Below are 27,667 nucleotides of genomic sequence, written 5' to 3' on the forward strand. Positions count from 1 at the left end.
CGGCGTCCTCCTGATTTTGCACCGACGAGAACTCGTGTGTTCCTGTTTTTCTAGTGTCGGTGTGAGGGAAAAAGGGCAGGGCAGGCCTGATCACCTCATCGGAAATCTGGAATCTGTCAGGCTGAATGCCCTGCGCGCCGTCCCCGCGCCCTGCCACTGCCACCCATCCGTCCAGCCATCCAGCCATGGAACAGCATTATCATGGCGAAACAAAATCCCCAGTCGGGTGAGCGCTAGACCGTGCTTGTAAGAGAGGCCCTCGCACCGTGTCAAGGTCAGATGGCGCATGTCATTTGTCCATTCGCGGCACAAGCGAGTGCCCAACAGGCCAGCCTGCCAGTCCAGGGCCGTGCGCGCCGGTTGATTACAGTGCGACCACAGCTCCATTTCGGCTGCTTGGCCGGCCACGCTGGGAGCCGCTGGAGCATGCGCTTGGCCTTCACTTGGCCTCCACGCCTGCTTCTCACACTCACTGCCACCCACTGCACGATGCTCCCATTGGCGTCATAGCCAGTCGCGACTTCATCTATCAGGTACAGGTTTGCGACGACGTGGACCTATGAGTGCCCTCGACGTTTCTTTACCACGTCAGGCTGGCCGCCATTCGGACTCGTGTAATTTTTATTTCACGTCTTTGCTCCCATTTGTCTCCTCTTTGATGTTTGAATCCCTGCCCTGCATTTGACATAGGGTTCGGTTGGTTTGCTTGACTCTTTCGTCCCGGTTTTTTTTGGCGCGCCGTTCTCTGATAACGACTCAAGGAAGAGCCGGCAGAGAAACACAAGGGCCTGCCTGATATGAGGTGCAGGCCCGTCCTATCTGCCACCGAAAACATACGTAAATAACGGATCTGTGTATCTAGAAATATGTTAGCGAGCCAACATCTCTGCCTCGGTCGATCGAGGCAGAGGCGATTCGATCTCCAGTGAAGCTGTGGCGCAGTGAAGTTGGGCCACCGGGGGACTCGTGGTCATAATCGAGCACAAGCCACAGAAAGACGAAGCAGACAAATTGTCTGTTTTTCACCACCAGGATGCTTGATAGTCGCTGCACACTGGTCCCTATGTCTGCCCCGACCGCTCAACGGCTGTGACATATGCCAAATTCCAAATCTGCCTCTGCCGTCTGCGGATAGCCAACCAGTCCTGACCGGACTCACGGATACCCCTACCTGCGGCCGCTTTTTAAAGTGTGATACGCGTCTTATCCACAGATGTTGAGCTTAGTTGAGATTGGGCTGGTGTTCTGTAACATTACACGGTCGACGATTGCCAGTTCGAGCCAAGTAGAATAAGTCGACCTGCAGAAGGCGACCCTTTGAGGGACTGATCTTTGAGGCCTAATTCTCTTTGGCCGCAATACCAGCAGGCGAGCGCTAAGGCGAGTGCCCAAGCTATTATTATTTGCGCGGCTATGATTGAGGACCGTTGCTGATCCAGCGGCCCTGTGGGAGAGTGGTCTCCAAAATAAAGAGGGAAACAATGGAAGGTAAAAACAAACTCCTTAACACGGGACTTCCGCAAGATGCGGCTAAGGGAGAAGGGAACACAGCCCTACAACGATAGGCGGCCACTCTCTCAAACAAGCCAAGAAAGCCTTGTTTATAATTTTATATCAGAGACACCAAGTATAGCACCAATCGGGACTGACTTGTCCTGCCGAACATCGGCACTGGCACTGGGTATGACGAAATCGCCATTTCATTTGTCAGCGCCCCTCACCTCGCCCTCGGCGCATTGGTGACAAGAGGTTTATGCAACAGCAAAGCTCCCAGCTCCGCAATTGGCAGACAGGGCACAAGAGCACCGTCAGCCGTGCGGTGCTGGAACAGCGGCTCGACACCCCTCCCCCACCTCCCTCTGGGTCTGGCCCTGATGGAAGGTTTTGCTCGGGCTCGGATCTCCGACCTTGGTAGGCCTGAGAAGGTACCTGCCATGGGGTACAGTACCGAGGCAGGTGGTCCCCTCTGCTCGGCTGGTTCGGGTGACGAGGTCCTTTTCTTGCCCCTTCGCTCGTCTTCCAGGACTCCTCCCATTCCCGTCCTCTCGCCCCTCTTATCTACCATCTATCACCACCGACCTGCTTCTTCAAAGCCTCACTTCGAGAACCCAAAGTAAATCACCAAGCCAACCTACCAAACCAACAAAACCCAACCCGTCAAAATGGTCAAGGCCGGTAAGTAGGATGGAAGCCTTTTATACCCCTCTGCATCTCAGCATTTGCCTCGTCGTCTTCACAAATTACCCCGCCATGGACACCCACCTCGGAGCTACCATCCAGGTGCTCGTGCCATGCCAATGCGCTTGATTGAGCACGTTTTCATGGCTGTCACGCACCCACGCACAACCTTGATGGCCGCCCGCCACCCTCACCATCCTCGACTGTGCCGGCCCGGGGCTTAGCGGCTACACCCGCCCTCCCGGACCCTGCGGAATGGTGGCTTCCAGGCCCCGTCGGGCGGGTTCGCGCCATGGATGTTATAACTAACGAGGCCCCCCTTGAGCAGTCGCCGTACTCCGCTCCGACCCCAACGCCACCGTCCAGGTGAGCGGCAGCGTCACCTTCGAGCAGGACTCTGAGTCTGCTCCCACCAAGGTGACGTGGAACTTCAGCGGCAACGACGCCAACGCCAAGCGTGCCTTCCACATCCACACCTTTGGCGACAACACCAACGGCTGCACCTCTGCCGGCCCCCACTGTATGTTTTAGCCACACTTGTCTCCCGTCCTTGACCCCTCGGTCTAACGGTTCATAGTCAACCCCCACAACAAGGAGCACGGCGCCCCTGGCGACGAGAACCGCCACGTGGGTGACCTCGGCAACTTCGAGACGGACGCGCAGGGCAACTCCAGCGGCACCGTCGAGGACAAGCTCATCAAGCTGATCGGCCCGGAGAGCGTCATCGGCCGTACCGTTGTCGTCCACGCCGGCACCGACGACCTCGGCCAGGGCGGCCATGCCGAGAGCAAGAAGACTGGCAACGCCGGCGGCCGCCCGGCCTGCGGTGTCATTGGTATCTGCGCTTAAAATGGAAAGATGAGATACAATAGCGAGGATATGATATGGTGTGGGCTTGGGCAGCACACAAGCCGAGGACTGCTGTTGAATACCACCTACCTTGGGTACTTGCGGTCCTGGCAGGTCTAGATCAGTGATGGTCTGCAGACAGTTATGATCCGGACAATGCCATAGGTCCTGAAGCGTCCAATGGAGCTGTTTCCGGCTTTAACTCGAGTGCTTTTATGATGAGCTTCACCCCTGATGTAGGTGTGAGCAGATTTCTCGCGTGAGATGTGAATTGTTGAATGTAACATGTTTGAATAAGTAAGTGCCTTTGGATCTCACTTAGCGCGAAGAATGGAACAATCAAGACAAGGAACAATCGAGCTGCTACGAAATGGAAGTATGCGAGGCTAAGTCGCTGTGGCGCCCCCAAAAAGTCTGCAGTTCAGATAACGTCATTGGAATCCGCCTTGTCAATTCATCCTGTTGGTTGCCTCTACTGTTTTCCAGGCGTTCAGTCTCTCATACCATTAAACCTCCTAATCCCTTCAGCTCCCTAATTCCTTCCGGCCACCCCTGAGATGTCCTGCCCAAAGGAAAGGTCCAAGTATTTGCAGGGAATGTGAAAGTGCAGCCGCTCGACACAAAAAACCTACCAGGCGGGGCACCTTGGATTCCCTCGAGCTCCACCCCTGTCGGGTGGTCCCTGAAAGAGCTTCCCCACATTCTTCTGCCGCAGAGCTGGGGCGGGTGAACAGCTGTTCTATTCGAGACTGGAAGTGAGCAGACACTTTGGAGGCTGCGGCGGTCAAGCTATACCGTCTGCACTCTGATCTCAGCCCAGCTCCCACAAGCTCTATCGAACCCTCGACACGCACCAAACACAAAACGCAAAAAAAGATCGAGCTCTCTCTGTTCCTTGCCTGCCTCTCCACCCCCAAACCACCCAAACCTGCCTCATTTCCCCATTGCAGGTGCCCGAAAAACCACGCTCCTTGCGGCTCCTTGCATTTCACAGCTGCTCGATGCACGCTTCTGGCCACTGGTACGTGACACACGACACCCTGTCGTCCGCTTTCCTTGGTCTGCCTTGTCCTTTTTGCTTTCTCGGTCGAGCTCTCCTGCTCCATGCCGCTCCCCTTCACTCGTACAATATCCCTCTTGACCTGGGCTTCATGCTGGGCTTGGGGTACTACCTGGGCTGGGTAGCCCAGCATGATACTCGACCTCTTGCCCAGCAGCAGCCGCAGCAGCAGCTTCGTCCATGGGAGCACTGCACGCTACAACAATTGCTGAACGTTGAGGCTGTCATATACCGTTCACTTCACCGCATACCAACCACCGTGCCACCGTACCACCCACCCACACGCACCGCACATGATGTATCATATCATCACCTCTATGGCTTGCGGGAGTCTGCAGGCCAGGCCCAGTTAGCTTTCATTGCCAGCTGTCCATGTACTGTGGCCTCGTATCCACCACTGGCCAACCGGAACTGTTCAAATCGGTGCCCCGCATGGAAGATGCTCTGGTTCGCAGGAACTACAGGTCCGGCTCCGGCCCGCACTCAACTCTGTGCCCACGCCTGCCGGTCTGGTGGCCTGGGAACACCGAGAGCCAGTGCCTGGATACCTAGAGCTGTCTCTATTCCCGGCGGGTAGCATTGGGCTATGCAACCTTTCCAGCAGGACGGGAGTTGCACTTCCTTTCCTCCCCCTTTTCACTAGGAAGACGAGCCCAGCTCCTTCTTGCCTAGCATCGTCATCTTGTGCAGATAGTGCAATTCTGCCAGGCCAACAACATATAAAACTGACCACAAGACACAGATCCCCCTTGCTTCACACTCTTCCTGCTTTCGTCCTTGGGCCTGCTCCCGGTATTGCTCCTCGCCAACATGTCCAAGACTTTCGTGGCCAATGTCAAGTCCGTCTTGAGCGGCGACACCCTTGTGCTCACGAGCCCCAATAACCCGAACCTGGAGCGTACCTTCTCGCTCGCCTTCGTCAGCGCCCCCCGGCTCAGCAAGGACGGTGACGAGGCCTTTGCCTTCCAGTCACGGGAGTTCCTCAGGGAGGCTGCCATCGGAAAGCTCGTGCAATGCAAGGTCCTGTATACAATCCCGAGCTCCGGGCGCGAATACGGCACCGCAATCGTCAAGGCCGGCCCGGAGCTGCCCGACGCGCTCGTTCAGGCTGGCTGGGTCAAGGTCCGTGAGGATGCTGGCAAAAAGGAGGAGGACGAGGAGACCCTGCAGAGACTCGAGGCCCTGCGCGCACTTGAGTCCCAGGCCAGGACCGAGAGCGACGGCCTGTGGGTCGGCTCTGGCGGCCACATCGAGGTTCAGAATGACCTGGGCGGCCCCGACTTCATGAAGGAGTGGAAGGGCAAGACGGTCGACGGCGTCATCGAGCGTGTCTTTAGCGGCGACCGCATCCTTGTCCGCCTGCTGCTTTCGGAGAAGAAGCATTGCCAGGTCATGACGCTCCTGGCCGGCATTCGCACCCCGGCGACCGAGAGGACAGGCCCTAACGGCGTCACCCAGGCCGCCGAGGAGCACGGCGACGAAGCCAAGGCCTTCGTGGAGGCGCGTCTGCTCCAGCGCAAGATCAAGATCGACATGGTGGGGGCTAGCCCGCAGGGCAGCCTGGTCGCCTCCCTCATCCACCCGCGGGGCAACATCGCCGAGTTCCTGCTGGCCGAGGGTCTCGCACGCTGCAACGACTTCCACTCAACCATGCTCGGCGAGCGCATGGCTGCTCTCCGGGCCGCCGAGAAGAAGGCACAGGCGGCCAAGTTGCGGCTGCACAAGCACCACGTTGCCAAGGCTGCCGAGGCCGGTAGCCAAGATGTGACAGTAGCCAAGATCATCGGTGCCGACGCCATCATTGTACGAAACAAGAATGGCGATGAGAGGCGGATCAATATCAGTAGTGTGCGCGGGCCGCGGGCGGCCGAGTCGAACGAGGCGCCGTTCCGTGACGAGGCCAAGGAGTACCTGCGGAAGCGTGTTATCGGCAAGCACGTTCAGCTGACGATCGACGGCTCAAGGCCCGCGGAGGGGGACTTTGAGGCCCGTGATGTCGCGACTGTTGTTCAGGGCGGCAAGAATGTTGGACTTCAGCTCGTTCAGGAGGGCTACGCTTCCGTAATCCGGCACCGAAAGGACGACACGGACCGCGCCCCCAACTATGACGAGCTCCTGGTGGCCCAGGAGACGGCCAAGACTGAGGGCAAGGGCATGTGGTCCGGCAAGGCGCCCAAGGTCAAGCAATACACGGATGCGTCCGAGTCGGTCCAGAGGGCGAGGATCCAGCTCTCAGTCCTCCAGCGACAGAAGAAGGTGCCGGCGATTGTTGACTTTTGCAAGTCAGGCTCGCGCTTCACGATTCTGATTCCGCGCGAGGGGGTCAAGTTGACGCTCGTGCTGGGCGGCATCCGCGCGCCGCGCGCCCCTGGAAGGAACCCGGCACAAGACAAGGGTGAGCCATTCGGGCTGGAGGCGCTCGAGCTCGCCAACAAGCGATGCAATCAGCGCGACTGCGAAGTAGACATCCACGATATGGACAAGGTCGGTGGCTTCATCGGCGACCTGTACATCAACCGCGAAAGCTTTGCCAAGACGCTGGTCGAGGAGGGCCTCGCATCGGTTCACCAGTACTCCGCCGAGAAGTCGGGCAATGCCGCGGAGCTCAACGCGGCCGAGAAGAGGGCCAAGGAGGCCAAGAAGGGCATGTGGCACGACTGGGAGCCCTCGCAGGAGGAGGAGTACGACGGCGGTGTTGCCGAGGCCACATCTGCGCTCGAGTCGGCGACGATCGACAAGAAGCCCGAGGACTACCGCGACATTGTCATCACCAACATTGAGCCCAACGGCAAGCTCAAGATCCAGGAGGTGGGCAAGGGTACGGCGGCGCTAGAGACCATGATGAACGAGTTCAAGAGGTTCCACAACGACCCCAAGAACAACACGGGCGGCAAGGAGAACCCCAAGACGGGCGAGCTGGTGGCGGCCAAGTTCTCGGCAGACGGGCAGTGGTACCGGGCGCGCGTCCGATCCAACGACCGGGCGGCCAAGGTTGCCGAGGTGGTGTACATCGACTACGGTAACAGCGAGAAGCAGCCGTGGGCCAAGCTGCGGGCGCTGGACCAGCCGCAGTTCAGCGTGCAGAAGCTAAAGGCGCAGGCGGCAGACGCCATGCTGTCCTTTGTCGAGCTTCCTGTCAACTCGCCTGACTACGCGCTCGACGCGGTGGACTTTATCGCGCGGGCGACGGAGGGCAAGCGGCTGGTGGGCAGCTTTGACTTTGTCGACTCCAAGGAGAACGTCAGCTACATCACCATCTTCGACCCCGAGGCCGGCAAGGGCAAGCTCCCTGGCGTGGCGGACTCGGTCAACCGCGACGTGGTGCTCAACGGGCACGCCATGGTGCCCCGCAAGCTCAGGGGCTGGGAGCGCAGCAAGGTGTTTGAGTCGACGCTCAAGAGCCTTCGCGAGGCCGAGACCCAGGCCAAGCAGGACAGACTCGGAATGTGGGAGTACGGCGACCTGACTGAGGACTAAGGGACGCTGGGAGGAAGACGCGTCTCCGGTGTTAGCCTAGTCTGGGGGTTTCCTACGCATTTTGTGATATAATTGTCGCTCATTCGGAGCGGGGGTGATTTATACTGGTCATGTTTCTTTTCGCTTTGACACATTGCGGCATACAGAAAAGGTTGGCAAGGGGCATTTGGGGCATTTAGGGCGGTAACAAGCGAAGACAAAAAGGACAGAAAAAAAAGTATAAAAACGAAATAAAAAGTTGAATAAAGCGGGGTCCAAGTGATGATTTATTCGCCATCGTGTTCGTTTTTATACTGCGTCTATTTACCCCTTTTTGTAACCATCTGCCCAGACGTTTCTAACAAGGGCCACAACCTGTGCAGTGCTATAAAATCACACAGGTTTCAACGGTCCCCTAGCTCGGCGGCGTCGGCAGGGCAGGCCACTTGTCCAGCACGACGGGCTCACCGGCGATGGTGAACTCTGCCGTGGCGAGCACGGGCTCGTCGATCTGGACCTTGTAGGTGCCCGGGTACAGGACCGTGTTGCCGTCCTCGTCGTGGCGGGCGATGTCGCCGAGGGTCCAGGCCAGGTCCGCCTCGGCGCTGCCGCCAGCGCGGACCCCCCTGAGGCGGGCGTAGGCGGCCAGCGTCTTGATGGGCCGCGGGCGCGGGCCGTAGTCGCCCGACACAAAGGCCAGCGCCACGTAGTCGCTCGCCCGCCTACCCGTGTTGGCGACGGCCACGCGCAGCGGCGGCAGCGCGCAGCGTTCCGGGTGCGGGTCCCTGCAGGCCTCGAGCAGCGAAGACGTCGTGACGCCGGACGCTGCTGCAAGGGCGGGAGGGACGGTGACGGCGGGCGTGAAGTTTGTGTAGTGCAGGCCGAAGCCAAAGGGCAGGACGGGGGTCGAGTACCAGCGGTAGGTGCGGCCGGGGCGGCTTCCCGAGGCGGACGGGCGCAGGGCCATTTCGGTCATGGGCACGAGGCGCGTGTAGTTTGCCGGGTACTGCGTCACGGGCAGGCGGCCGGCGGGGGACGCGGCGCCCGAGAGCAGCCGCATGACGGCCGGCCCGCCGTCCTGCCCCGGCCAGCTGGCCCACAGGACGGCGCCGACGCCGGCGTTGGCCAGCAGCGGCGTGCCGTCGAGCTGGTCGCCCATCTGCACCACGACCAGCGGCTTGCCGAGCGCCGCGAGCCTCTTGACGAGCGCCAGCTGCGCCCCGGGCCACTCGACGTCCCACCGGTCCTTGTTCTCGCCCGCGGCGGTCTCGTCCAGCCCGCCAAAGTAGACGATGTAGTCGGCGCCCTCGGCGGCGGCCAGCGCGGGCGCCGTCCAGTTGTCGGCGGCGGCGGCGGCGGCGCCCTGCAGGACCGGCCCGCCGGCCGTGACGACGTCGAGCCCCATCTGGCGGGCGGCGTAGGCCGGCGTGCGCAGGTAGGCGGCGGTGCCGCTGTAGCCGCCGCGGAGCTTCTCGGGCGCGTCGGCCCAGAAGCCGATCATGGCCAGCTTTGGCCCCCCCGACGACGACCTCTTCTTGCTCTTGCTGCTGCACTTGGCGCCGAGGGGTAGGGGTAGTGTGCCGTCGTTCTTGAGCATGACGATGCCCTCGACGGCCGACTGCAGCGACAGGTCCTGCGCGGCCGGGGCGTTGACGTCGGCCCAGCTGATGTCGGAGAAGGCGGACGAGTTGCCGTCAAAGTAGCCGACGCGCACGAGGCCCTCGTACAGGCGCAGCAGCGCGCGGTCCATGGTCTCCTCGCGCAGCAGGCCCTGGGCGTAGGCGCCCCGGATGTCCGACGACGGCGTGTACTCGCAGCTCGTGTCGGTGCCGGCCTCGAAGCACATGGCCGTCCCCTCGGCGTTTGTGCGGGCGTACTTGTGGCCCGCCGACACGTCGAGCACGGCCTCGCAGTCGGACGTGACGTAGTTGTTGTGTCCCGTCCAGCCCCAGTGCTTGCGCAGGACCGTGTCGAGCAGGTACGAGTTTGCGCAGCTGGGCACGCCGTTGACGGCGTTGTAGGCGCACATGATGGACCCGACCCTCGAGTCGCGCGCGCACTGCTGGAACGGCATGAGGTAGTACTCGGCCAGGTCCTGGGCCGAGATGCGCGCGTCAAAGTCGTGGCGCGACGTGCCGTTCCAGTCCTCAAAGTCGTTGGCGGCGTAGTGCTTGCACGTCGAGACCACGCGGCGCTCCTTTTCCGGGTGCGGGCCCTCCAGCCCCTTGATCATGGAGGCGGCGTAGCGCTTGATGCGCAGTATGTCCTCGCCGGGCGTCTCGGAGCCGCGGCCCCAGCGCGGGTCCTTGAAGGGGTTCACGTTGGGGGTCCAGTAGTCGAGCCCGGACCAGCGCCCGTTGCCGAAGGCGCGCGACTCGGTCCCGATCACGTCCCCGATCTTCTCGATCAGGGAGTCGTCAAAGGACGCGGCCAGCAGGAGCGGCATGGGGAACGACGTCGACGAGTTGAAGTCGCCCGGCCCGCGCCGGAACTGCGTGCCGGGAGCGTAGGCCACACCATGCAGCGCCTCGCTCCACCAGTTGTACTTGGGCAGGCCGATGCGTGCGGAGCCGTTGGCGTTGCTGTGCGCGTTTTTTCTTTTGTCTTAGCAACCAGCCCCTTTCTCATGTATATATATATGAACATATACCTCAGTACCTACCTCACCAGGTTCGCCATCTTCTCCGTCACGTTCAGCGCCGCCACCAGCGCCGCCGCGCGCTCGCTCGGCGATAGGCTCCGGTCGCACACCTTGTTGGACGCCAGCAGCCCGCCCACGCAGTCCGGGAACGGCTGAAACGGCGCCGACGTGTACTGGGCAGCAGCACCGCCCGCCGCCGCCGCCGCCGTGGCGATCCAGACGTCCTTGACCTTCATGATGGGCCAGCTCAGAACGAGGAGGGAGAGCAGTACCAGGCAGATGACGAGCACTTGCTTCACGACCTGCAAGGTATCACGCAGGTGGCCTCGAGGAGGAAGAGGAGGAGGAGGAGCGTAGTAGAACGCAGAGAAAGAAACAGCCACTCCCTTTCGAGGGTGAGCCCGTTTTTCATTCATCTTGCCGTCCCTCGTCTTTTATCCCCTCGGCTCTTTGGGCTTCGTTAAAAGAGAGCGGCTCACGAAGAGTGGCTTTGTTGATTCGCAATCTTGACTCTCCCCGCAGTCTCGTCCACCGACGTTTTTAGCCGGCACGGCGGGCGGGCAAAACAGAAACCACCGTCCGATTGGGGCGGATCTTTTTTTCGTCTTGTAGAAGGCTATCCCAGCGCCATGCTCTGCCTGCAAATCCTACCATATTGGAAGCCTCTGCCGCTCCCTTCGCTCCATGTCGGATGACCCTCTTCCCCGTCGTCCAGCTCCAACCGGACCGCCGCTAGAGGCCGGCTATTCGCTGCTTCCCCGCTCGCCATGCCCCTCATGAATGGCATGTTGCAGTGCATTTGCCCCTGGGAGGGGAACCCAGCTCTCCGATCCGGATCGGACGGCTATATTGCGCCCTGTTCGTCCTGGCCTCGCGCCCCTGGATGTATAGTATGACACTACGTATGGTATGGGACACCACGCTCCACTAGGAAAACAAACACGGCCCAAATCACCCGACGGGTATTCTAATCTCGACGCGAACCAAACTGGACCAGAACTAGCGACAAAATACCTTCACCAGCCGAAACGTTAACCCAAAAAGAGCCTCCAACATGCCAAACCTCGCTATGCTTCCCCCATCCTCCATCTCAGCACCAACAGTAGTAGCAATTATCCTCCCAGACCATCTTGGCCGTGCTCAGCCCCCCGCGCCACCGGAAGCTTGGGAGCGAGCCGTCCCTCTGCTTGAAGACGACCTTGACGTCATTGGCATAGGCGTTGCTCGTCGCCTTGATGCCCGACGTCGTGGTCTCGTCCGGGTTCCACACGGCCACGGCCCCGAGCCCCTCCTCGGACGCCTCGGCGACGGCAGCACCCAGCAGGGCCCAGATGTGGTCGACCCGCCGAGCCTCCGACTCGGGCCGTATCGTGACGATTCGGAGCACCGTGAGCTGCTCCTTCTTCCAGTCCCGCTCCCAGATGATCCAGCTCTTGCCGTCCGTCGTCGCGGCTCCCCGGCGCTGGACCTCGCGGCCGAAGAGGGTGCGCGCAAAGAAGTCCTCCCGCGCCAGCTGCGTGTCTATCTGCGCGTATGTGGGCGCGAAGGCAAAGTGGGCCTTGCCGTCGGGTTTCTGCCGCCGCATCCGGGCCTTAAGGTCCTCGACATCGAGCTTGCAGAGCTGCTCAAGCTCGTCGCGGCGCTCGATCCACCGTATCTTGACGTCGCAGCACGTGTCCGACTTGAGCTTCCGGCTGCGGCTCAGCAGGTTCAGCCGGGCCTCGCTGTGGGGAAAGACGGTCCAGCCAAGCATGGAATAGTAAGACTTCCCAATGTCGCTGTAAAGCGCCGAACCCGTCGCCCCCTCCCTGTCCATGACCTCCTGCAGCTTATGCAACATCAAGCTGGCCATGCCGAGCCGGCGGTACTTGGGGTTGGTGTAGACGCTGGCTATGCCGTACGCGAGGTGCTCCCCCACCTCTCCGTCGTCCTTGGCCGCCGTGCTGCCGTTGGTGGTGCTTCCATTCAGAGAACTTCCGGACTCACGCACAAAGAGTGTCTTCCGGAAGCTTTCGCAGCTGGCCACAACCTCGAGCGGGTTCCCTTTGAAGTAGAGCGCCCAGAACCTGCATCCACCATCTCTTGCCATCTCGATGCGCGAAAGGGCCTCATTTGACTCCAGGTACTGTTCCTCCGTCAGCGGTTTGGCCCACGTGTCGCTGCTGAGGTGCCAAGAGACCACTCTCTGTTCGGGGGTCGCCTCGGCGAAGACGATATCCGAGGCGGATATCTCCGTCGGGGTCGACGGCGCGTTGTCACCCATGTCGACTTGGGAGCTGTTGATCACTTGAGCTTAATTTTGGCCCTGGGATCGAGTGGAGCGACCCAGGCGTTATTATAACCTGGCTAGGAAAGCGGTGAGCGTCGATTCATGAGGGCGACCGAAGACGGAAGCGGGTGGGCAGCCTCAGATTCTCCGTAATCCGGAAAGGGATACAAATCACGGGGCTGATAGCGTGCTCCAGCCCCCCAGGGTATGTGCTGGACGGTGAGATATCTTGGAGGACAGCAAAAGGGCGCGCTATAGGAGGGGTCTCGCATGTGGACCGCCCCAGATCTCGCTCTCGCGGCATGGCTCGGAATGCTATGCATGCAAGCCCGACTAGGGACTAGGACCTGACGCCAGATGAGATGGCATACTGGCGGGCGCAACAAACCAAAAAAAAAAAAAAGCAAGCAGCAAAACAGAACTGGTATCCGACTTTCCTGGTAGTAGACAGTGCCGACAAAATTGGGATACGGCCATCAGCAGGACACAAAGGAGCAGCGACGCTTACCTTGGGCCGTCGTGTGAATACGGGCTCTGGCGAATAGACAACTAAGCCACGAAGCTTGATGGGACTCGGGACAATGCCAAGGCGAGGCTTGGCAATCCAGCGATGAGGACAGCTTTATCTCGACCAGCCTAGGGCGGTTGGCAGACGGCCCGCCCAACTGTCGAGCTCGTCCCCCGTCAAAAGGGCGCACGGCCGAAGGAGGGGTGCAGTCCGGAGGCGTGCGTTGGCCGTGGCCTGGGATTCGCAGGCAAGCGGCAGCCACCGAATGTCCGTCACCACGATTCCTCCGTGGGGGTCAGCCGGAGCTCTGGTTGGTATCAGCAGCAGCAGCAACAACAACAGGAACCGCACATGCCATGCTCCCCGCTAGCGCCCGCCTCACTCATTCCCACTCATACCCACGCTCGTCTTCGTCCACCCACCATTACGTGACGACTTTAGTGATTCAAAGGTTGTACCAGATATCCACGGACGCCCCATGCATCGCCCGCGGCGACGTGGTGGTTGGTTGGTCAGGTGGGGATCGAGTAAGGTGAGCGAGTCGGCTTGCTTAGGCGGGGCATTGTTCAAGTCTAAGGCCCGCTGAATGACCTCAGCATGCCGCGATCCATCAATCGCCCGCCATCGGAGGTGAAGCCAGTGAGGTAGGGGAGATGAATTGTAATCCGCGAGACTGGAGGGCTATGAGTACAAGTAATTATACGAGTGAAGAAGAAAGTAGCTTTTGGAAAACTGTATCGTTTCCAACCTCCTCCCCTTCTTCTTCTCCTCTTTCTGTTGCCCTCTTTGCTGTTCCCTGCGCGCCCATGTTGGATGAACTCAGAGAGTGCGCAGTGGAAGCGCCTGGAAGACCAATTGACTATTAGAGCATTGTCCCGCCCCGCCTGCTCTCCTGTGGCTTGACCAACCCAACCCGCCACATCCACCACGAAGCGGGGCAAAGACCACCCGACAGGGCAGCAGCCAATTCATTGCCCTAAACAAATTTCGCTCTCGCACCAAACTGACTGGACCTCCAGTCCAGCCGTTGCGACCGCGACCCGAACCTCAGTCAACCCACTCACTACCAAATTCCAGCCGAGCAATTAACGAATGTGAGTTTTCCCTTGATACACTCCGAAATCTCCAGCAACACTCGCCCAACGACCCGGATCGCGCCAGCAACCTCGCCGCGGCCTTCCCAGACCCCGTCCGCTCACTGTCCACTCCTTCCAGATCACCGCCAAAATGGGTGAAGCCTCCGTCGTCGCCTCCAAGTGGCGCCTGGTCGAGGTCGGCCGCGTCCTCCTCATCAACGAGGGCCCCAACGCCGGCAAGCTGGCCACCATCGTCGAGATCATCGACCACAAGCGCGTACGTGCCTCTGAATCCCCTTCCCCCCGGAATCTCCCGTTGCCATGTGCACGCTCTCCCAGGATGGTCTCGGCGCCGCGGCGGCATTCTGTTGGCTACAATTGGATCCAAGGCAAGAGGCGGAACTGTATTTGGCAGACAGAGGCGACAGAAGGAAAAAGCCAGCAACAATGGACTGCCAGCCCTGCCGCCGAAATCGGGGGAGCGTGGCATATGGGATACACAGGCACACACAAACACGCAAGACACGACAGTGCGGTGAATTGACAAGCGACGGTCGTTTCGAATACAGGTTCTGGTCGATGGCCCCTCCTCAGACTCTAGGCTCGCCGTCCCGAGACAAGCAGTTTCGCTGAGCCACGTCCTCCTGTCACAGCACGTGATCGAGAACCTGCCCCGCGGCGCCCGGACAGGAGCCGTCAAGGCTGCGTGGGAGAAGGCCGAGATCGACTCGAAGTGGAAGGCCACCAACTGGGCCAAGAAGCGGGAGCGAAACGAGCTGAGGAGCAACCTGACCGACTTTGACCGCTTCAAGGTCATGCGCCTGCAGAAGCGTGCCCGCTTCGAGGAGCGCAAGTCGCTGGCCAAGGTCAAGGCCTCTGCGTAAAGCACACCAACAACCACCACCGGCTTGGTGCGCTCTTACGACGATCGACTTTGATTTTTCTTGTTTTGCGGCGGCTTTGTTGCGAACTCAATGGGGGCGAGCAGTGGATGATAAAGGGGGCAAGCGGGAGAAGACGGCTGTGGCATCCGGGGCGGTTTATTTCGGCTGCGGACAGCGTCTTCTCTGCAGTGGATTGCATGATCATTTTCCAACGGCATCAGGGCTACTGCGATTCCTTTACTTTTTTCGGGAAGACCATGTAAAGCCACGCATTTCAAAAACGTGGGCGTGGCGCGGCGTAAAAATGAAACGGAAATCCAAAGGCATACATGGGCAACCAGGAGGACGGCGATGATGAGGCCGGGCATGTGATGGCCACAGGCTGAGGTTTTTACCGCCCGGGTGTCTATCTCGGATTTCATCACCTACCGAGACCTAGCTAGCTGGATGGCATCATGGCGGCCGCCGCGATGCCTCGGATAGCGGGGACTTGGACAGGCGAAGGGCATAGAGAGGGAAACCTGGATGGAGGACTGGCTTCGGTAGTGTCTAGCACCGTCGGCGTTCAAAAAATCGAATCATTACTTGGGCACGAATTGACCTCCACTTGTTACCGTTGCTTCAACAAAGCAGACGGGGCGGCTGTGATGCAGCCTCGCCGTCATCGGGATGTCATCTCCAGGCTCTGAGCAGAACCGTCCAGTTTCCGTTTTAGGTTTAGCGCATTGACCACAAGCCCTACCAAGAAGAGTGGGTAGTTTTTTCACTGGGGCCTGAATTGCCCCCCATTGAAGTGTGCGCAACACCAGAAGAAGCCTGCCCGCATTCGAGAGATCCAACATCGCAAAGCAAAGCAAAACATACAGCGGGTGGTTTAGTAAATTTCTTGTGAGTCGAGATCCCTCGCGCCCTGTCTGCGCTTTGCTGTCGCTCCCCGAGTCTCTCTCTGGAAATTTCTGCTTTTGGTAGAGAATCTGTGGACTGGGGAGCTTCCGAGTCGCGCAAGTGTGCGCCCTCGTCTGCAACTTTTGCCCCTCTACACCAATCCAAATTCTAGAGCTGACCGTTGCCCGTCGTTTCCCCCCCCTCCGAACCAGCAGCCTCAGTCAAAATGGCCAACCCACGAGTCGAGGAGCTCCCGGACGAGGAGCCCAAGAAGACCACGGTCGAGGAGCACGACGATGACAGCAGCTCCGACTCGGACGGCGAGGGCGAGACTAGCCTGCCCGCCGGCTCGACCGCCGTCATCCACTCCCGCAACGAGAAGAAGGCCCGCAAGGCCATGGAGAAGCTGCACCTGATCCGCGTCGACGGCATTACCCGCGTCACCCTGCGGCGGCCCAAGAACGTGAGTGGGAGAGCGCCCCGATGAGTGCGGGGTGGGGGATGGTGACGATGCGGCTGGGGTTAAATCATCTCATGCCCAAATCGGGAAGCCTGTCACGGCCCATCCACCAAACCCATCTTCCCCCCCTCGCTCGACAATGCGCAAAAAGCTGCGCATGCGTCCGGGCGGTTCCTGACTTTTTTATATATAGATTCTCTTCGTCATCAACAACCCCGAGGTGTACAAGTCGCCCAACAGCGGCACCTACATGTAAGCTCTTGGGAATTTTTGGTTATCGGCACCATGCATGCACCCACCCTAGTGGCCACGACGCTAACATGCCTGCCATCGTGATAGCGTCTTTGGTGAGGCCAAGATTGAGGACCTGAACGCCTCGGCCCAGGCCGCTGCCGCCCAGCAGCTCGCCCAGCACGGCCACGACCACGACCACGCCAGTGGCGCCCACAGCCACGGCGAGTCCAGCAAGGCCGTCGAGGCCGACGCAAAGAAGGAGGAGGAAGAGGAAGACGATGACGATGAGGAGGTGGACGCGGACGGCATCGAGGACAAGGACATTGAGCTCGTCATGACCCAGGCCGGCGTCTCGCGCACCAAAGCCATCAAAGCGCTGAAGGAGAACGACAACGACATAGTCAACTCCATCATGGCTCTAAGTGTCTGATCCGGGGGCCTAGGGGCGCTGTCGGCCCGTCGCTTTTAGGCGGGCTCAGCGGAAGGACGCGCCTGCGGATGGCGTGCATGACTGTTTGGCGGACAGGGATCGTAGCCCGGTCGGGACAAGGGACGGTGCATGGCGATGCTCGATTTTTGCTACTTGGTCACGAGGTTATAACAACAAAAAGAAGAGAGAGCACATCAGGAACAGAAATGAAACATCTGTCTGGGGTATTTGTTTAAGTGCATATGCGTGATTGAGCTGCTCGCAGGTGCGAACCTCCAGGGGACTTGGGTCGGGATATTTGCCTCAGGACACGGCACATAAGTGCACACTCGCAATAAACCGATGACTGAGGATACGGATAGTGGCAGAATGAGTGAAATACGCCATGGAAGTCAGTGACTTGTGGTCGGCATGTGGCTTGAGGATGCGTTGTTGGCGGCTGGTCACGTGAATCGTCACTCGCTATCCCACGTGATCTGGGCGGATGGAGCCGGGTTGGGGGGGGCTTCCAACTTTGCAGGGAGGAGGTTCGGCGGAAAGGCGACGACCACCAGCCCGCTGAGCGACCTCTTATCCTTTCGACATCTCCACTCCTTCACACCCCCAAAACACCACAACCGCTAAAATGGCCGCAGTAAGTTTCCCTGTTCGATTTGCGTGCTGGCCGGTCGGCCCGGGTCGCCAATGGGTCGCCAATGGCAATCCCGCTGTGGAAACGGAAATGTGCTGGCTGGGGTGTGTGGGCGTGAGCTCGGGCGGGTTTTCTCGATGACGATGCCCTCTCTCTCTCTCCTCCCACCGGGGCCAATTTTCTTGACAGCACGCTGACCCTCCGAAACAGCGAAGCACAGCCCTCAAGATCGACTGGGCGCAGGTCACGACGTCGCTCGGCCTGCGCGGGCAGACGGTGGCGGCGCTGCACGCCTTCAAGAAGCGCAACGACGACGTGCGGCGCAAGGTGCAGCAGCTGTCGGAGCAGCCGACCACGGTCGACTTTGCGTCGTACCGCGCCGTGCTCAAGAACCGCGCCGTCGTGGACGAGATCGAGAAGCGCTTCGCGGCCTTCAAGCCGGCCGCCTACGACGTCTCGCGCCAGCTGAAGGCGATCGACGCCTTCGAGGTCGAGGCCGTCAAGAACGCAGAGGCCACAAAGACCCAGGTCGACCTCGAGCTCAAGGACCTGCAGGCCACGCTCAAGAACATTGAGGAGGCCAGGCCGTTTGACGAGCTCACCGTCGTACGTGCCAGCCGCCAATCTCCTCCTTCGGACATTGCTCGGTGGGAAGGGGGGGAACAGCGGGAATTACGGTTTGCTAATGTGCCTCGCCGCAAACACAGGAAGAGGTCGCCACCGCCGAGCCCTCCATCGACGAAAAGACCTCCAAGCTGGTCTCCAAGGGCCGCTGGACCGTTCCCGGATACAAGGCAAGCTGCATCACTCCCTCCTCCCTCGTCCTCTGTCTACTGCCCAGATGCTGACCCCCGCCGCAGGAGAAATTCGGCGACCTGTCGGTGCTATAAGCAACCCGACCTCGCTCTTCTTCCCCTTGTGTACGCTAGCATTGTAGATAGGCGAATCGAATCCGGCCAGCCCGTTGTAGAAGGTGCAACCATTCACGTTCTGATCTGGCGCCTGTGCATTGGGGAGAAGATGGCAGCGTTATGACCTAACCTAACCTAACCAATCATAACCTAGAAAAAAGTGCGTGCAGAACGTGCGGGTATTATTCATGCCTTCCGTTATTCTCTATACTACATGCATGTACGGGAGGGTTTATTCCAGATGCCGCTTATTAACGCAGAGGGGCGGGGGCTCAGTCGCTGCTGAGAAGCTTCTCGACCGCCCACTTGACGGAAAAGTTCCTCAGGTCCGAGTAGTGCTGACCGACGCCGACAAAGAGAACGGGCACGTTTGTGGCGTGCACGATACTCACCAGGGTGCCGACCATGCTGCCGACCGTGTCGCACTTTGAGATGATGAAGCCGTCCAGAGTGCGTCCGGACCCGAAGGCGGCGTTGAAGTTGCGCGCCTGGGCGACCGAGTCGGTGCCGACAAGGGCCTGTGTGTGAGGAAAGGCAGTGTTAGTCGAGCATGTAGAGGAGGAGGAGGAGGAGGAGAGAGAGCGAGAGAGTTTGGCTCACCTCGCCAACCATGAGAATCTTGTCGGGCTGGGCAAACTTTGCAAACTTCTCGAGCGACGACATTAGGCGCTGGTCGTTGTGCCTCCGCCCCGCCGTGTCGATGAGCACGACGTCGAAGCCCTCGTGCGCCGCGAACGAGACGGCGTCCTTGGCCACGGCGGCCGCGTCCTTGCCGTAGCCCTTTTGGTACAGCTCGACGCGCCCGCCCTCGCGGGCCGTGAGCTCCTTGAGGTTGCGCACGTGCACGGCCAGCTGCTCGACGGCGCCGGACCGGAACGTGTCGCCGGCCGCGATCAGGACCTTGTACTTGTTCTGCAGCAGGAAGAAGCAGATCTTGGACAGGTTGGTCGACTTGCCCACGCCGTTGACGCCCACGATGGACATGACGTAGGGCCGCGCCCGCCGGAGCGACGTGGCCGGCGGCGCCGTGACCGAGTCGATCTCGCGCAGGAGGTCGAGCGACGATGTCGGCGTCAGCATCTTGGTCAGGGACGCCTCCATGGCGGCCTGGACGCGGGTACTTATGCCTAGAGACGATGGATAGGCGAGTTAGGGAAAGCTGGAATAAAAAGAAGGGCAAACACACGATAAACTCACTCTCAAAATTGCCCGTCTTGACCCCCACCAGCTCCTTCTCGACACCCTCGCACAGCCTGACGGCGGCTTCTCGGGCCACGTTCTTCCGTAAAAGATGGTCCTCCATCCCCTTCATAGCCTTGTCCAGGTCCTCCTTGGTCAGGACCTTGCCGCCGATGACGTTCCTGAACAGGCCGCCGATGGTGCTCAGTCCAGACCCCAGGAGCCCGCTCGGGGCGTCCGGCTGAGCGGCGGCGGCGGCAGCGGCCGACTTTGACTTCTCGGCCTCGAGGATCGAGTGCACCTCGTCGCCCAGGTCCTTGAGGATGAACCTGCCCTTGGTGGTGGAGCCCCAGGTGGAGGCGTCCACCTCCTCGACGCCGGTCGAGCGGGGCTCAAAGTCCGAGTCGCTGGCCACGTTGGCGGCCGAGTAGTCGAGCTGGACACCGTCGTCCTCGTCGGCGAGCCCGTCGGCGTCCCACTTGCGGCCCCTCTTGGCCGTCTTGGCCTTGGCGCCGCCCCTCCTCGTGCCGCCGTGCGACGATTCGTCGCCCGACGAGGCGTGCGCGCCCCCCGCGCCGGCGACCTGCGCCTTGCGCGCGCGCCGCGACATCTTGCCTAGGGGCCCGCCGGGCTTGGCGACCAGGAGGTGGCCGGCGGCGCCGCCGCCGCCGGGGGTCGAGGGGCGCGAGGTTATGGGCGTCACGGCAGGGCTCGAGTCGGCCGACTTGTCGTTGCGGAGGGCGGAGCCGCTGGGGGTGCGGCCACCCCGGAAGGTCAGGCCCGGCGGGGCGAGCGGCGGGTCGTCGCCGAGGTTCCCGGACACGAACTCGGTGTCGGGCGGGCGCGGGGCGGCGTCGGCGGGGGCATGCCTCGAGGCGTCCGAGGCGGCGCCCTCGAGCTCCTTGATCTGCTGGTCAAAGTACTCGTCGAAGCCGCGGCACTCGACGAGGGTGGTGTGGGGCCTCGTCAGCTGGTCGCCGTACAGGTTGACGAAGATGGCGCGGATGTTGTCGACGAGGCGGGCGACCCAGGGCAGGTTCAGTAGCGAGCGGTAGACGGCGACGAAGATGAGGCCCAGGTCCTTGGCGAAGGCCCAGCGCAGGGTATGGCTGTCGGTGCGGTAGGGGGCGTTGGCGGCGGCCAGGCTGCTCTCACGGGCGGCGGAGGCGTGCGACGCCTTCTCCTCGATGAAGACGTCGCTGATGAAGCCGTTGATGACGGCGGAGCTGACTGGGGTCAGGGTCCGCGACCAGAGCACGACCCCGGACGTGGTCAGGATCTCGAACGTGTCCAGCATCGAGACGGCGGGTGTGTGTAGGCGGTGGTATCGGTGGTGGTGGCCGTCGTCGTCGGCTACGGGGCCGGTGTCCAGTAAGTGTCCAGCTGCGGATGCGTGCTGCCATTGCGACGGTGATGTGACCTGACCTGGTTCCTGGGACGCGATAAAGGCTTATCGGAGAACGCTGCCCCACACGGGAGCGAGCATGTCACTGTGGCCACATGTGATAGGCGGACGTGGCTGGCGCTGGCGCAATGAAAGTGGCTCGCACGGACGGGGCTGTCAGCCAACTTGAAGCCAGCCCAATGGATTCCACTCTCAGACCCGTCCCTGTAAGCTCTGGAAGGAACAGCTTGCGCCCGCCACCAAACAACCACCATCCAAGGCTTGAGAGACGGGAGAAGCAGAAGCTCTATCTGCCAACTCCTAAACGACAGCCATCCCATATCGCTCCTCTCCTCCCGGCCGTCTATCTCCTGGAATTGCGATCAACCGCCGCTACTTGACCTCGAGACCAACGCGATCCAAATACACGCCCTCACGCCCTCAGATACCCACACACCCAACGATGCAGCGGCCACAGGCTTACGGGCAGTCGCCCCCTCTACACCACCCGGTGCCCCAGCATGTCTCGACTGTGCCGCAGCTCAGGTCACCGCCGCCGCCCGCGGGCTCGTCGGCGTCACAGCACGGCAGTTACGGCAGCAGCCCATACCCCCAACAACAGCAGCAGGGAGGGGGCGCCGGCCCGCAAAACATGTTTGGCCAGTACGGCCAGTTCATGAACGACCCGGCCGCGCACATGGCGGCGCAGCTCGGCTCGACGGCCTTCAAGCAGGGCCAGGAGCTGATTGACCAAAACGTAGGTGGCCCGCCTGGCGAGAGGGAGGGAGAGGAGAGACGAACGACAGGTCTGGTCGGTTGGCGTGGATGCGACTGTCGCTAAAACGGAAATGCGCAAAAACGACAGATAAACCGATACTTCAACGTGCTCGCGCTCAAACACTACTTCAACGTCACCAACTCGTACGTAATAAACAAGCTGTACCTCGTCCTCTTCCCCTGGAGGCACAAGCCGTGGTCGCGCAAGCAGGCCATGGGCCCCGGCGGTCAGGAGGGCTGGTACCTGCCGCCGCGCGACGACGTCAACAGCCCGGACATGTACATCCCCGTCATGTCGCTCGTCACCTACATCCTCCTCTCGACGGCGCTCGCCGGGCTGCGCGGCCAGTTCCAGCCCGAGCTCCTGGGCGCCACGGCCGGCACGGCGCTGATCGTGGTTGCGGTCGAGATCATGATCCTGAAGCTGGGGTGCTACATCATGAACATTTCCAACAACTCACAGCTGCTGGATTTGGTCGCCTACTCGGGCTACAAGTTTGTCGGCGTCATCGTCACGGTCGCCATCGCCGAGATTGTGAATGCCGGCAAGGGCACAGGCGGCTGGACCGGGTGGGGTGTCTTTCTCTACACGTTCCTGGCGAACTCGCTGTTCCTGGTGAGTACATTTTGCGACAAGAAAATCCCAGATGTGGGAACACGCTAACACGCTGCAGATGAGATCACTCAAGTACGTTCTCCTTCCCGAGAATTCGGGCGACAACAGGGTGCAGATCGATACGCGGGCCAAGAGGAACCAGCGCACGCAGTTTCTGTTCTTTTACTCTTACGGCCTCCAGTTCCTCTTTATGTGCATTCTGTCAAGAACTTGAGAGGGAGGGGTACATGGGAACTTGGGTCGAGGAACTCTTTTTTGGACAGACAAGAGCGAGGGTGTGTGGGCGGCTCAAGAGATCGAGTCGCGGTCATGGATCCAAGCATCAGCAGCCCATGCTAGAGGCTGCTTGTATGATGTGGGGGCATGTTTTCCACGCGGCTACCCCTATCTGTAGGAGGGGTTTCTGCCAAACGGTCTGGTAAATATGTCGGGGGCTTTCAAAGTACTGTAGTGGATTGGGAGCGATACTGGGCGGCGCCTTGTTATACAATACCTTTTTTTTTCTCTGGAATCAAACATTGAAGGCCAATCAAGCGTCGGTATCCTGGTACTGCTGGAGATGTCCGCTGCCGACGGCGCAGGTCCGCCGGCCTCGGCCATCGGGGCCCGCCGCGCCCTAACGGGTCTCTTTGGCTGGGCCGGCTGGCTGTAATTCTTTTCTGGTTTCTGTTTTCCCACTCGAACCAGCACATAATCTGCCCTCTGTGTTGTCTGCCGCCTCGCTTTAGCCAGCCTCAGCCAGTCGGCCAAGTATCAGAATCTGACTGCCCAACTTATCTCAAGCCCAACGCCGCCGGACCTGGCTGACGCAGCAAGGAAAGCCGCCAAAATCGCAAAATCGCTAGCATCATTTTCGTCCAGGCTGTCCTTATCGGATGTCCTTTTGTCCCCTCGTCGCATCCTACGCCGTACCGTGTCATTTATAATCCTTGGTTCGAATTGCATCACCCCTCTCAAATTTCATATCAAAACTCTGTGGATTGTTGGTCCTTTGCGCTGCAAACCACAACATCACCGCGCCAAAGAAGAAAAAAGAAAAAAGCTTTTGTAATCTTTCCGATTTCGCACCACCCGAGATGCCCTCCCCTATAATCACGGCGACCATCCAGTCCACGGTGCTAGCCGCCACGTCCAACCTAATTGCGCAGGCGCTCGGGGCCTACAAGAGCAATGTACCGCTCCCCTGTTCTTTTTTTTTCCTTCTTCTTTTTTTTTCCTTCTTCTTTTTTTTGTTTTGTTATCAAGAACCACGACAGACGCTAACCCCCTGACCCGCCAGGAGCCATTCGTGCTAGACTGGGTGCCGCTGTTCCAGTTCGCCCTGTACGCCGTCGTCAGCACGCCGCCCAACTTCTTGTGGCAGGAGCTGCTCGAGCACAGCTTTCCGAGCAGCGGGTCGCCGTCGCCTCCCCCGGCGGCGGCGGCGGCGGCGGCGCCGAACGGCAAGAAGCAGCAGAAGCAGCCGAAGCCCAAGGGCGAGGCCGGCGAGGGCAAGCTCAGCGTCGGCAACACCATGGCCAAGCTGGCGCTGGACCAGACGGTGGGCGCGGCGCTCAACACGGTCATGTTCAGCGTGTTCCTGCACTCGGTACAGGCGGCCATGGCGCACCGCCCAGTGGCGCCCGCCGACAGCTTCGCGTTCCTGGCGGGTGGTTTCAACAAGGCGGTCGACTACTCGGCCGTGCGCTGGGACGACGTGTGGGCGCGGGCGTCGGCCGAGTTCGTGCCGCTGATGGTGGCCAGCTGGCGCCTGTGGCCGCTCGTCAGCCTCATCAACTTTGCCTTTGTGCGGTCCGTGGCCACGCGGAACCTGGTCGGCGGGCTGGCGGGCGTTGGCTGGGGCGTGTACGTGAGCATGTTTGCGGCGGGCCGTTGAGTTGGGAGGAGAGAGAGAGAGAGAGAGAGAAGATGCAAGCGGGCTGGAGATTACAGAACCTTTAGGACGATGACATGAACACTCGTTTGTTTTCTTTTGTCTTTTGATGAGCCTAGAACTAGCTAGACATACATATGCGTACATTCCGATTTATTTCTTGCTTGCTATTTGTGCACCCCATCCTGACCATACCGTCTTGTCTCACAGACACAAGGAGGTTATACCACGTTGTACACTACCATGTGATGGTTGCACACCATTTGGTACAGAAAACCAACCCCATCTCAATGGTCAATCTTGAGCGAAAAGTCGATGTGAGGGACTCCCTGGTGGATGGAGCTTGTTGACATGATGTCGATGTCTGTTCAGGAAAGAGTAAGCAACAGATTAGGCCGCATCAGAAGATGCAAAAAAAAAAAAAAAAAAACTCACGCTCGCAAGAGTACGCAGCAGCATTCTCGGGCGTCAGGCCGCCCGAAACCTCGAGCAAAAACTCCCTCTTGCCCCTCCAGCGGTCCCTGATGCTACGGGCCGCCACCTTGACGCCGTCGGGCGAGAAGTTGTCGAGCATGACCACGTCGGCGCCGGCGCCGATGGCCTCGTCCGCCTCCTCCTCGGACCGCACCTCGACCTCGATCTTGAGGCTGAAACCGGCCGCGGACCTGGCGGCCGCCACGGCGTCGGCGATGGAGCCGCGGCTCCAGACGTGGTTGTCCTTGAGCATGACCATGCTGCTCAGGTCGACGCGGTGCATGTCGGCGCCGCCCGCCAGCATGCCGTACTTCTCCACCAGGCGGAAGCCGGGCGTGGTCTTGCGCGTGCCGGCCACGCGGCCGCGGAAGCCCGCCCGCCGCAGCGCGCCCACCAGCCGCCGTGACGCCGTCGCGACGCCCGAGCAGCGCGCCAGCACGTTGAGCGCCACGCGCTCGCCCAGGAGGATGCCGCGGGCGGGGCCCGACACGGTCGCCACGCGCAGGCGGCCCGACCCGTCGCCCCCGGCGCCGTTGGGATCGAGATGGGCGCCCTCGAGGAAGGACCACTTGACGGCGCAGCCGCACTGGGCAAAGACCTCGTCGACAAAGGGCGCGCCGGCCAGGAAGCCCTCGGCCTTGCAGAGGAGCGTGGCCGTGCTGGCCTTTTCGCCCACGACGAAGCCGCCGATGTCGAACGAGGGCGTGTCCTCGGCCAGCCACGCCGTCACCTGCGTCTTCCACGACGGCGGGAGGAGGTGGGCGGGGTTGCCGTGTACTTCCATCGAGGTCATTTTTGCGGGAGTGTCACCAGGGCTCGCCTCGAGGTGTTGCTATGGGTTTTTTTTTTGTCTTTTTGCTGTTACATGGCGGCTCAGCTGCGATTTCACGCTGATAATAATGTTAGTAGGTTTAAAACATGTTCCCGCGGCTAACTAACAACCCCACCATCGGGTATTCGCGGCGAAAGAAACAGCCTTAAATAAGCAAGCCAGTTTAATACGAAACGCATAGGAGGTTTGCTAGGAAGGGCCGTTTAAAAAGCAACAACAACACCACAGATTCAAAAGAGCGCAAAAGGATAATAGGTACGGCAAGTCTGTTTGTTACTTGAGTATAAAAAAATACAAAAAAATGGTCGATATGCCTATATAGGCGCATCGGGAATTGAGCCCGATGCGGGGGTCGAACCCGCAACCTTGAGATGACCGTAGTCTTAAGAGTCTCACGCTCTACCGATTGAGCTAACCGGGCAATGGCTCCGATACGGGGAATCGAACCCCGGGCTCGGCAGGACTCAGGACTGGAAGTCGGTTGAGAGTGCCGGATGTTAGCCACTACACCATATCGGATGATTTGCTCGTGTGAGTTTTTGTTGGAGGCGGGGACTCGAGAGTAACCTTATATGACTTGATTTTGCGCTGGGGTTTGTGTGGGTGGGGTGGGGATGGAGTAGGGTTTGCGGGTGTTGGTGCTTTGACCCTTGGAGACAAGGTGCGGTGGCACAGATGACTACTAGTACCAGAGGAGTGCCACGGCCATCTACCCGTCTCGGCCCTCAATTGCTCCATCTCCTGCGCGTGGTTACAAAAGGGCTCCTCGCCGTGGGGGTCGAGGCAGAGAGGCCCGACGGCAAAGACTGCCGCGACGCCGGTCCTGTGGCACCTCAGCATCCGCGTCCGCGTCCACGTCCACTTCCAGCTCGAACTTGACGTCCATGTCGGCCTTGACGAACCAGGCCAGGTCCTCGTTCTCGACAAAGCGGCCCATCTCGACGCTCTCCACCCCGTCCTGGGCGCCGTCCTCACCGGGCGCGGCGGTGGGCTCACCGTCCCTGCCGACGAACCTGGTGGCTTTGACGGCAACGCCCTTGTCTAGGAAGGCCGGCAGGATGAGCACGTTGGTATCCCAGCGCCGGACGACGCCCCGCGCCGGGCTGCTGCTGCTGCTGCTGCCGTCGGCGTCCGGGTAGCTCACGACCCACGAGTTGTGGTTGAACGGGTGGTAGTGACCCATCTGGCAGTTGACTTCAGGTATCGCCTTGCCGATGTCGGCAAAAAGGTGTGCGTCTGCAACGACGAGGCACGGTCAGCCAGGCCAGGGGCAAAAAAAAAAAAAAAAAGCTAACAGCCAGCCAGCCAGCCAACCCCCGGTGCAGGCCCTTGAGTTCCGGAGGCTGGTCATGGCCCAGTCCCAAAATGCCTTGTCCGCGCCGAGGTCCCGCATCTTGTCGGCCGACGACCCTCTGCTGGTTCAGCCGTGGCGGAGGAGGTTGATGACGGTGCTCTGCGGCCCTTCAAAGTAGATGTTGCGGTGCTTGGGGTCGGCGACGTCGCCAAAGCCGTCGCCGGCCAGCTCGGCCGTGAAGTACATCTTGGGGCCGCCCTTGTCCGAATCCCTGAGCGTGATGAGTGTGAAGGTCGATGATGTGCTGTTCCACCTAGGCCCGGGATTCTTCTTTGGGTTGATGATGTTTCGCGCTCCCAAGCATCGCCTTGTCGCTGCCCGGACTGAGGGTTTGAACACTGTACTAGAGGTAGGTACTACGCAGGTACGTATATGTCACGATCCGACTCATCAGATGACTCAACGGGAATGTCAGTTTGTGACTTTGCATTCTGTGGTTTTCTGTTGGCGGCCTCATTTTCCTCGGCGTGATACAAAATTGAGTCGAACAATTGAGCCGACAGATGCCAACGTACCCCGTGAGTGCAGCAAGTTGTGGGCCAAATGCAGGCCAAGGCAGGCAGCGGTAGGCAGCAGCAGTGAGTGTCCCCATCGTCGGGCAGAACTAGAAACCCCCATCATCTAAATCATTCCATGTATCCTATCCTATCCTATCCTATCCTATCCTATCCTATCCTATCCTATCCTATCCTATAGCGCACTACTC

The 27,667-nt window shown here is 60.3% G+C and overlaps 13 protein-coding genes and 2 non-coding genes across 17 annotated transcripts; 7 read left to right on the forward strand and 8 right to left on the reverse strand.

The window, feature by feature from the left end:
- The first annotated feature begins 2,056 nt into the window (after positions 1-2,056).
- On the forward strand, positions 2,057-3,498 carry GGTG_11404 (superoxide dismutase). Its single transcript, XM_009229292.1, has 3 exons — positions 2,057-2,175; positions 2,507-2,698; positions 2,756-3,498. The coding sequence occupies exons 1-3, from the start codon at positions 2,163-2,165 to the stop codon at positions 3,025-3,027; spliced, it is 477 nt and encodes a 158-aa protein (XP_009227556.1). The 5' UTR covers positions 2,057-2,162; the 3' UTR covers positions 3,028-3,498.
- Positions 3,499-3,845: 347 nt separating this feature from the next.
- On the forward strand, positions 3,846-7,899 carry GGTG_11405 (nuclease domain-containing protein 1). Its single transcript, XM_009229293.1, has 2 exons — positions 3,846-4,048; positions 4,830-7,899. The coding sequence occupies exon 2, from the start codon at positions 4,898-4,900 to the stop codon at positions 7,562-7,564; it is 2,667 nt and encodes an 888-aa protein (XP_009227557.1). The 5' UTR covers positions 3,846-4,048; positions 4,830-4,897; the 3' UTR covers positions 7,565-7,899.
- On the reverse strand, positions 7,788-10,420 carry GGTG_11406 (hypothetical protein; the record flags this gene model as incomplete). The annotated part of the gene is made up of 2 exons (XM_009229294.1): positions 7,788-10,125; positions 10,206-10,420. 2 exons carry the CDS (start codon positions 10,418-10,420, stop codon positions 7,959-7,961), a joined length of 2,382 nt encoding a protein of 793 aa, XP_009227558.1. The 3' UTR covers positions 7,788-7,958.
- An 854-nt stretch (positions 10,421-11,274) lies between these two features.
- GGTG_11407 (hypothetical protein) lies at positions 11,275-12,447 on the reverse strand (the record flags this gene model as incomplete). The annotated part of the gene is made up of 1 exon (XM_009229295.1): positions 11,275-12,447. One exon carries the CDS (start codon positions 12,445-12,447, stop codon positions 11,275-11,277), a length of 1,173 nt encoding a protein of 390 aa, XP_009227559.1.
- A 1,530-nt stretch (positions 12,448-13,977) lies between these two features.
- On the forward strand, positions 13,978-15,606 carry GGTG_11408. 2 transcript variants are annotated; one of them, XM_009229297.1, is made up of 3 exons: positions 13,978-14,055; positions 14,177-14,314; positions 14,607-15,606. In XM_009229297.1, exons 2-3 carry the CDS (start codon positions 14,189-14,191, stop codon positions 14,919-14,921), a joined length of 441 nt encoding a protein of 146 aa, XP_009227561.1. In that variant the 5' UTR covers positions 13,978-14,055; positions 14,177-14,188; the 3' UTR covers positions 14,922-15,606. The 2 variants fall into 2 exon arrangements, with proteins under 2 accessions (XP_009227561.1, XP_009227560.1); XM_009229296.1 differs by having other exon boundaries at positions 13,978-14,314.
- A 90-nt stretch (positions 15,607-15,696) lies between these two features.
- On the forward strand, positions 15,697-17,157 carry GGTG_11409. 2 transcript variants are annotated; one of them, XM_009229298.1, is made up of 4 exons: positions 15,697-15,809; positions 16,019-16,269; positions 16,460-16,518; positions 16,606-17,157. In XM_009229298.1, exons 2-4 carry the CDS (start codon positions 16,033-16,035, stop codon positions 16,928-16,930), a joined length of 621 nt encoding a protein of 206 aa, XP_009227562.1. In that variant the 5' UTR covers positions 15,697-15,809; positions 16,019-16,032; the 3' UTR covers positions 16,931-17,157. The 2 variants fall into 2 exon arrangements, with proteins under 2 accessions (XP_009227562.1, XP_009227563.1); XM_009229299.1 differs by having other exon boundaries at positions 16,022-16,269.
- A 294-nt stretch (positions 17,158-17,451) lies between these two features.
- GGTG_11410 (ATP synthase subunit D) lies at positions 17,452-18,670 on the forward strand. Its single transcript, XM_009229300.1, has 4 exons — positions 17,452-17,564; positions 17,772-18,167; positions 18,269-18,355; positions 18,422-18,670. The coding sequence occupies exons 1-4, from the start codon at positions 17,556-17,558 to the stop codon at positions 18,449-18,451; spliced, it is 522 nt and encodes a 173-aa protein (XP_009227564.1). The 5' UTR covers positions 17,452-17,555; the 3' UTR covers positions 18,452-18,670.
- GGTG_11411 (signal recognition particle receptor subunit alpha) lies at positions 18,576-21,053 on the reverse strand. The gene is made up of 3 exons (XM_009229301.1): positions 19,670-21,053; positions 19,073-19,599; positions 18,576-18,990 (listed from the first exon to the last, which is right to left on the reverse strand). The coding sequence occupies exons 1-3, from the start codon at positions 20,946-20,948 to the stop codon at positions 18,745-18,747; spliced, it is 2,052 nt and encodes a 683-aa protein (XP_009227565.1). The 5' UTR covers positions 20,949-21,053; the 3' UTR covers positions 18,576-18,744.
- Positions 21,054-21,247: 194 nt separating this feature from the next.
- GGTG_11412 (Hrf1 domain-containing protein) lies at positions 21,248-22,998 on the forward strand. Its single transcript, XM_009229302.1, has 3 exons — positions 21,248-21,792; positions 21,901-22,428; positions 22,487-22,998. Exons 1-3 carry the CDS (start codon positions 21,499-21,501, stop codon positions 22,640-22,642), a joined length of 978 nt encoding a protein of 325 aa, XP_009227566.1. The 5' UTR covers positions 21,248-21,498; the 3' UTR covers positions 22,643-22,998.
- On the forward strand, positions 22,930-24,471 carry GGTG_11413 (hypothetical protein). Its single transcript, XM_009229303.1, has 2 exons — positions 22,930-23,600; positions 23,708-24,471. The coding sequence occupies exons 1-2, from the start codon at positions 23,505-23,507 to the stop codon at positions 24,302-24,304; spliced, it is 693 nt and encodes a 230-aa protein (XP_009227567.1). The 5' UTR covers positions 22,930-23,504; the 3' UTR covers positions 24,305-24,471.
- GGTG_11414 (nicotinate-nucleotide diphosphorylase) lies at positions 24,375-25,727 on the reverse strand. Its single transcript, XM_009229304.1, has 2 exons — positions 24,737-25,727; positions 24,375-24,665 (listed from the first exon to the last, which is right to left on the reverse strand). Exons 1-2 carry the CDS (start codon positions 25,566-25,568, stop codon positions 24,589-24,591), a joined length of 909 nt encoding a protein of 302 aa, XP_009227568.1. The 5' UTR covers positions 25,569-25,727; the 3' UTR covers positions 24,375-24,588.
- A 217-nt stretch (positions 25,728-25,944) lies between these two features.
- GGTG_20227 lies at positions 25,945-26,028 on the reverse strand. The gene has a single exon. It is a non-coding gene; the product is annotated as a tRNA-Lys (tRNA).
- Positions 26,029-26,033: 5 nt separating this feature from the next.
- On the reverse strand, positions 26,034-26,126 carry GGTG_20228. Its single transcript has one exon. It is a non-coding gene; the product is annotated as a tRNA-Glu (tRNA).
- Positions 26,127-26,358: 232 nt separating this feature from the next.
- GGTG_11415 (hypothetical protein) lies at positions 26,359-27,000 on the reverse strand (the record flags this gene model as incomplete). The annotated part of the gene is made up of 2 exons (XM_009229305.1): positions 26,359-26,843; positions 26,922-27,000. 2 exons carry the CDS (start codon positions 26,998-27,000, stop codon positions 26,359-26,361), a joined length of 564 nt encoding a protein of 187 aa, XP_009227569.1.
- Positions 27,001-27,027: 27 nt separating this feature from the next.
- GGTG_11416 (hypothetical protein) lies at positions 27,028-27,553 on the reverse strand (the record flags this gene model as incomplete). Its single annotated transcript, XM_009229306.1, has 2 exons — positions 27,028-27,214; positions 27,477-27,553. The coding sequence occupies 2 exons, from the start codon at positions 27,551-27,553 to the stop codon at positions 27,028-27,030; spliced, it is 264 nt and encodes an 87-aa protein (XP_009227570.1).
- Between the last annotated feature and the right edge of the window lie 114 nt (positions 27,554-27,667).

The sequence above is a fragment of the Gaeumannomyces tritici genome, assembly GCF_000145635.1.
Source record: "Gaeumannomyces tritici R3-111a-1 unplaced genomic scaffold supercont2.7, whole genome shotgun sequence".
NCBI classification, from domain to species: domain Eukaryota; kingdom Fungi; phylum Ascomycota; class Sordariomycetes; order Magnaporthales; family Magnaporthaceae; genus Gaeumannomyces; species Gaeumannomyces tritici.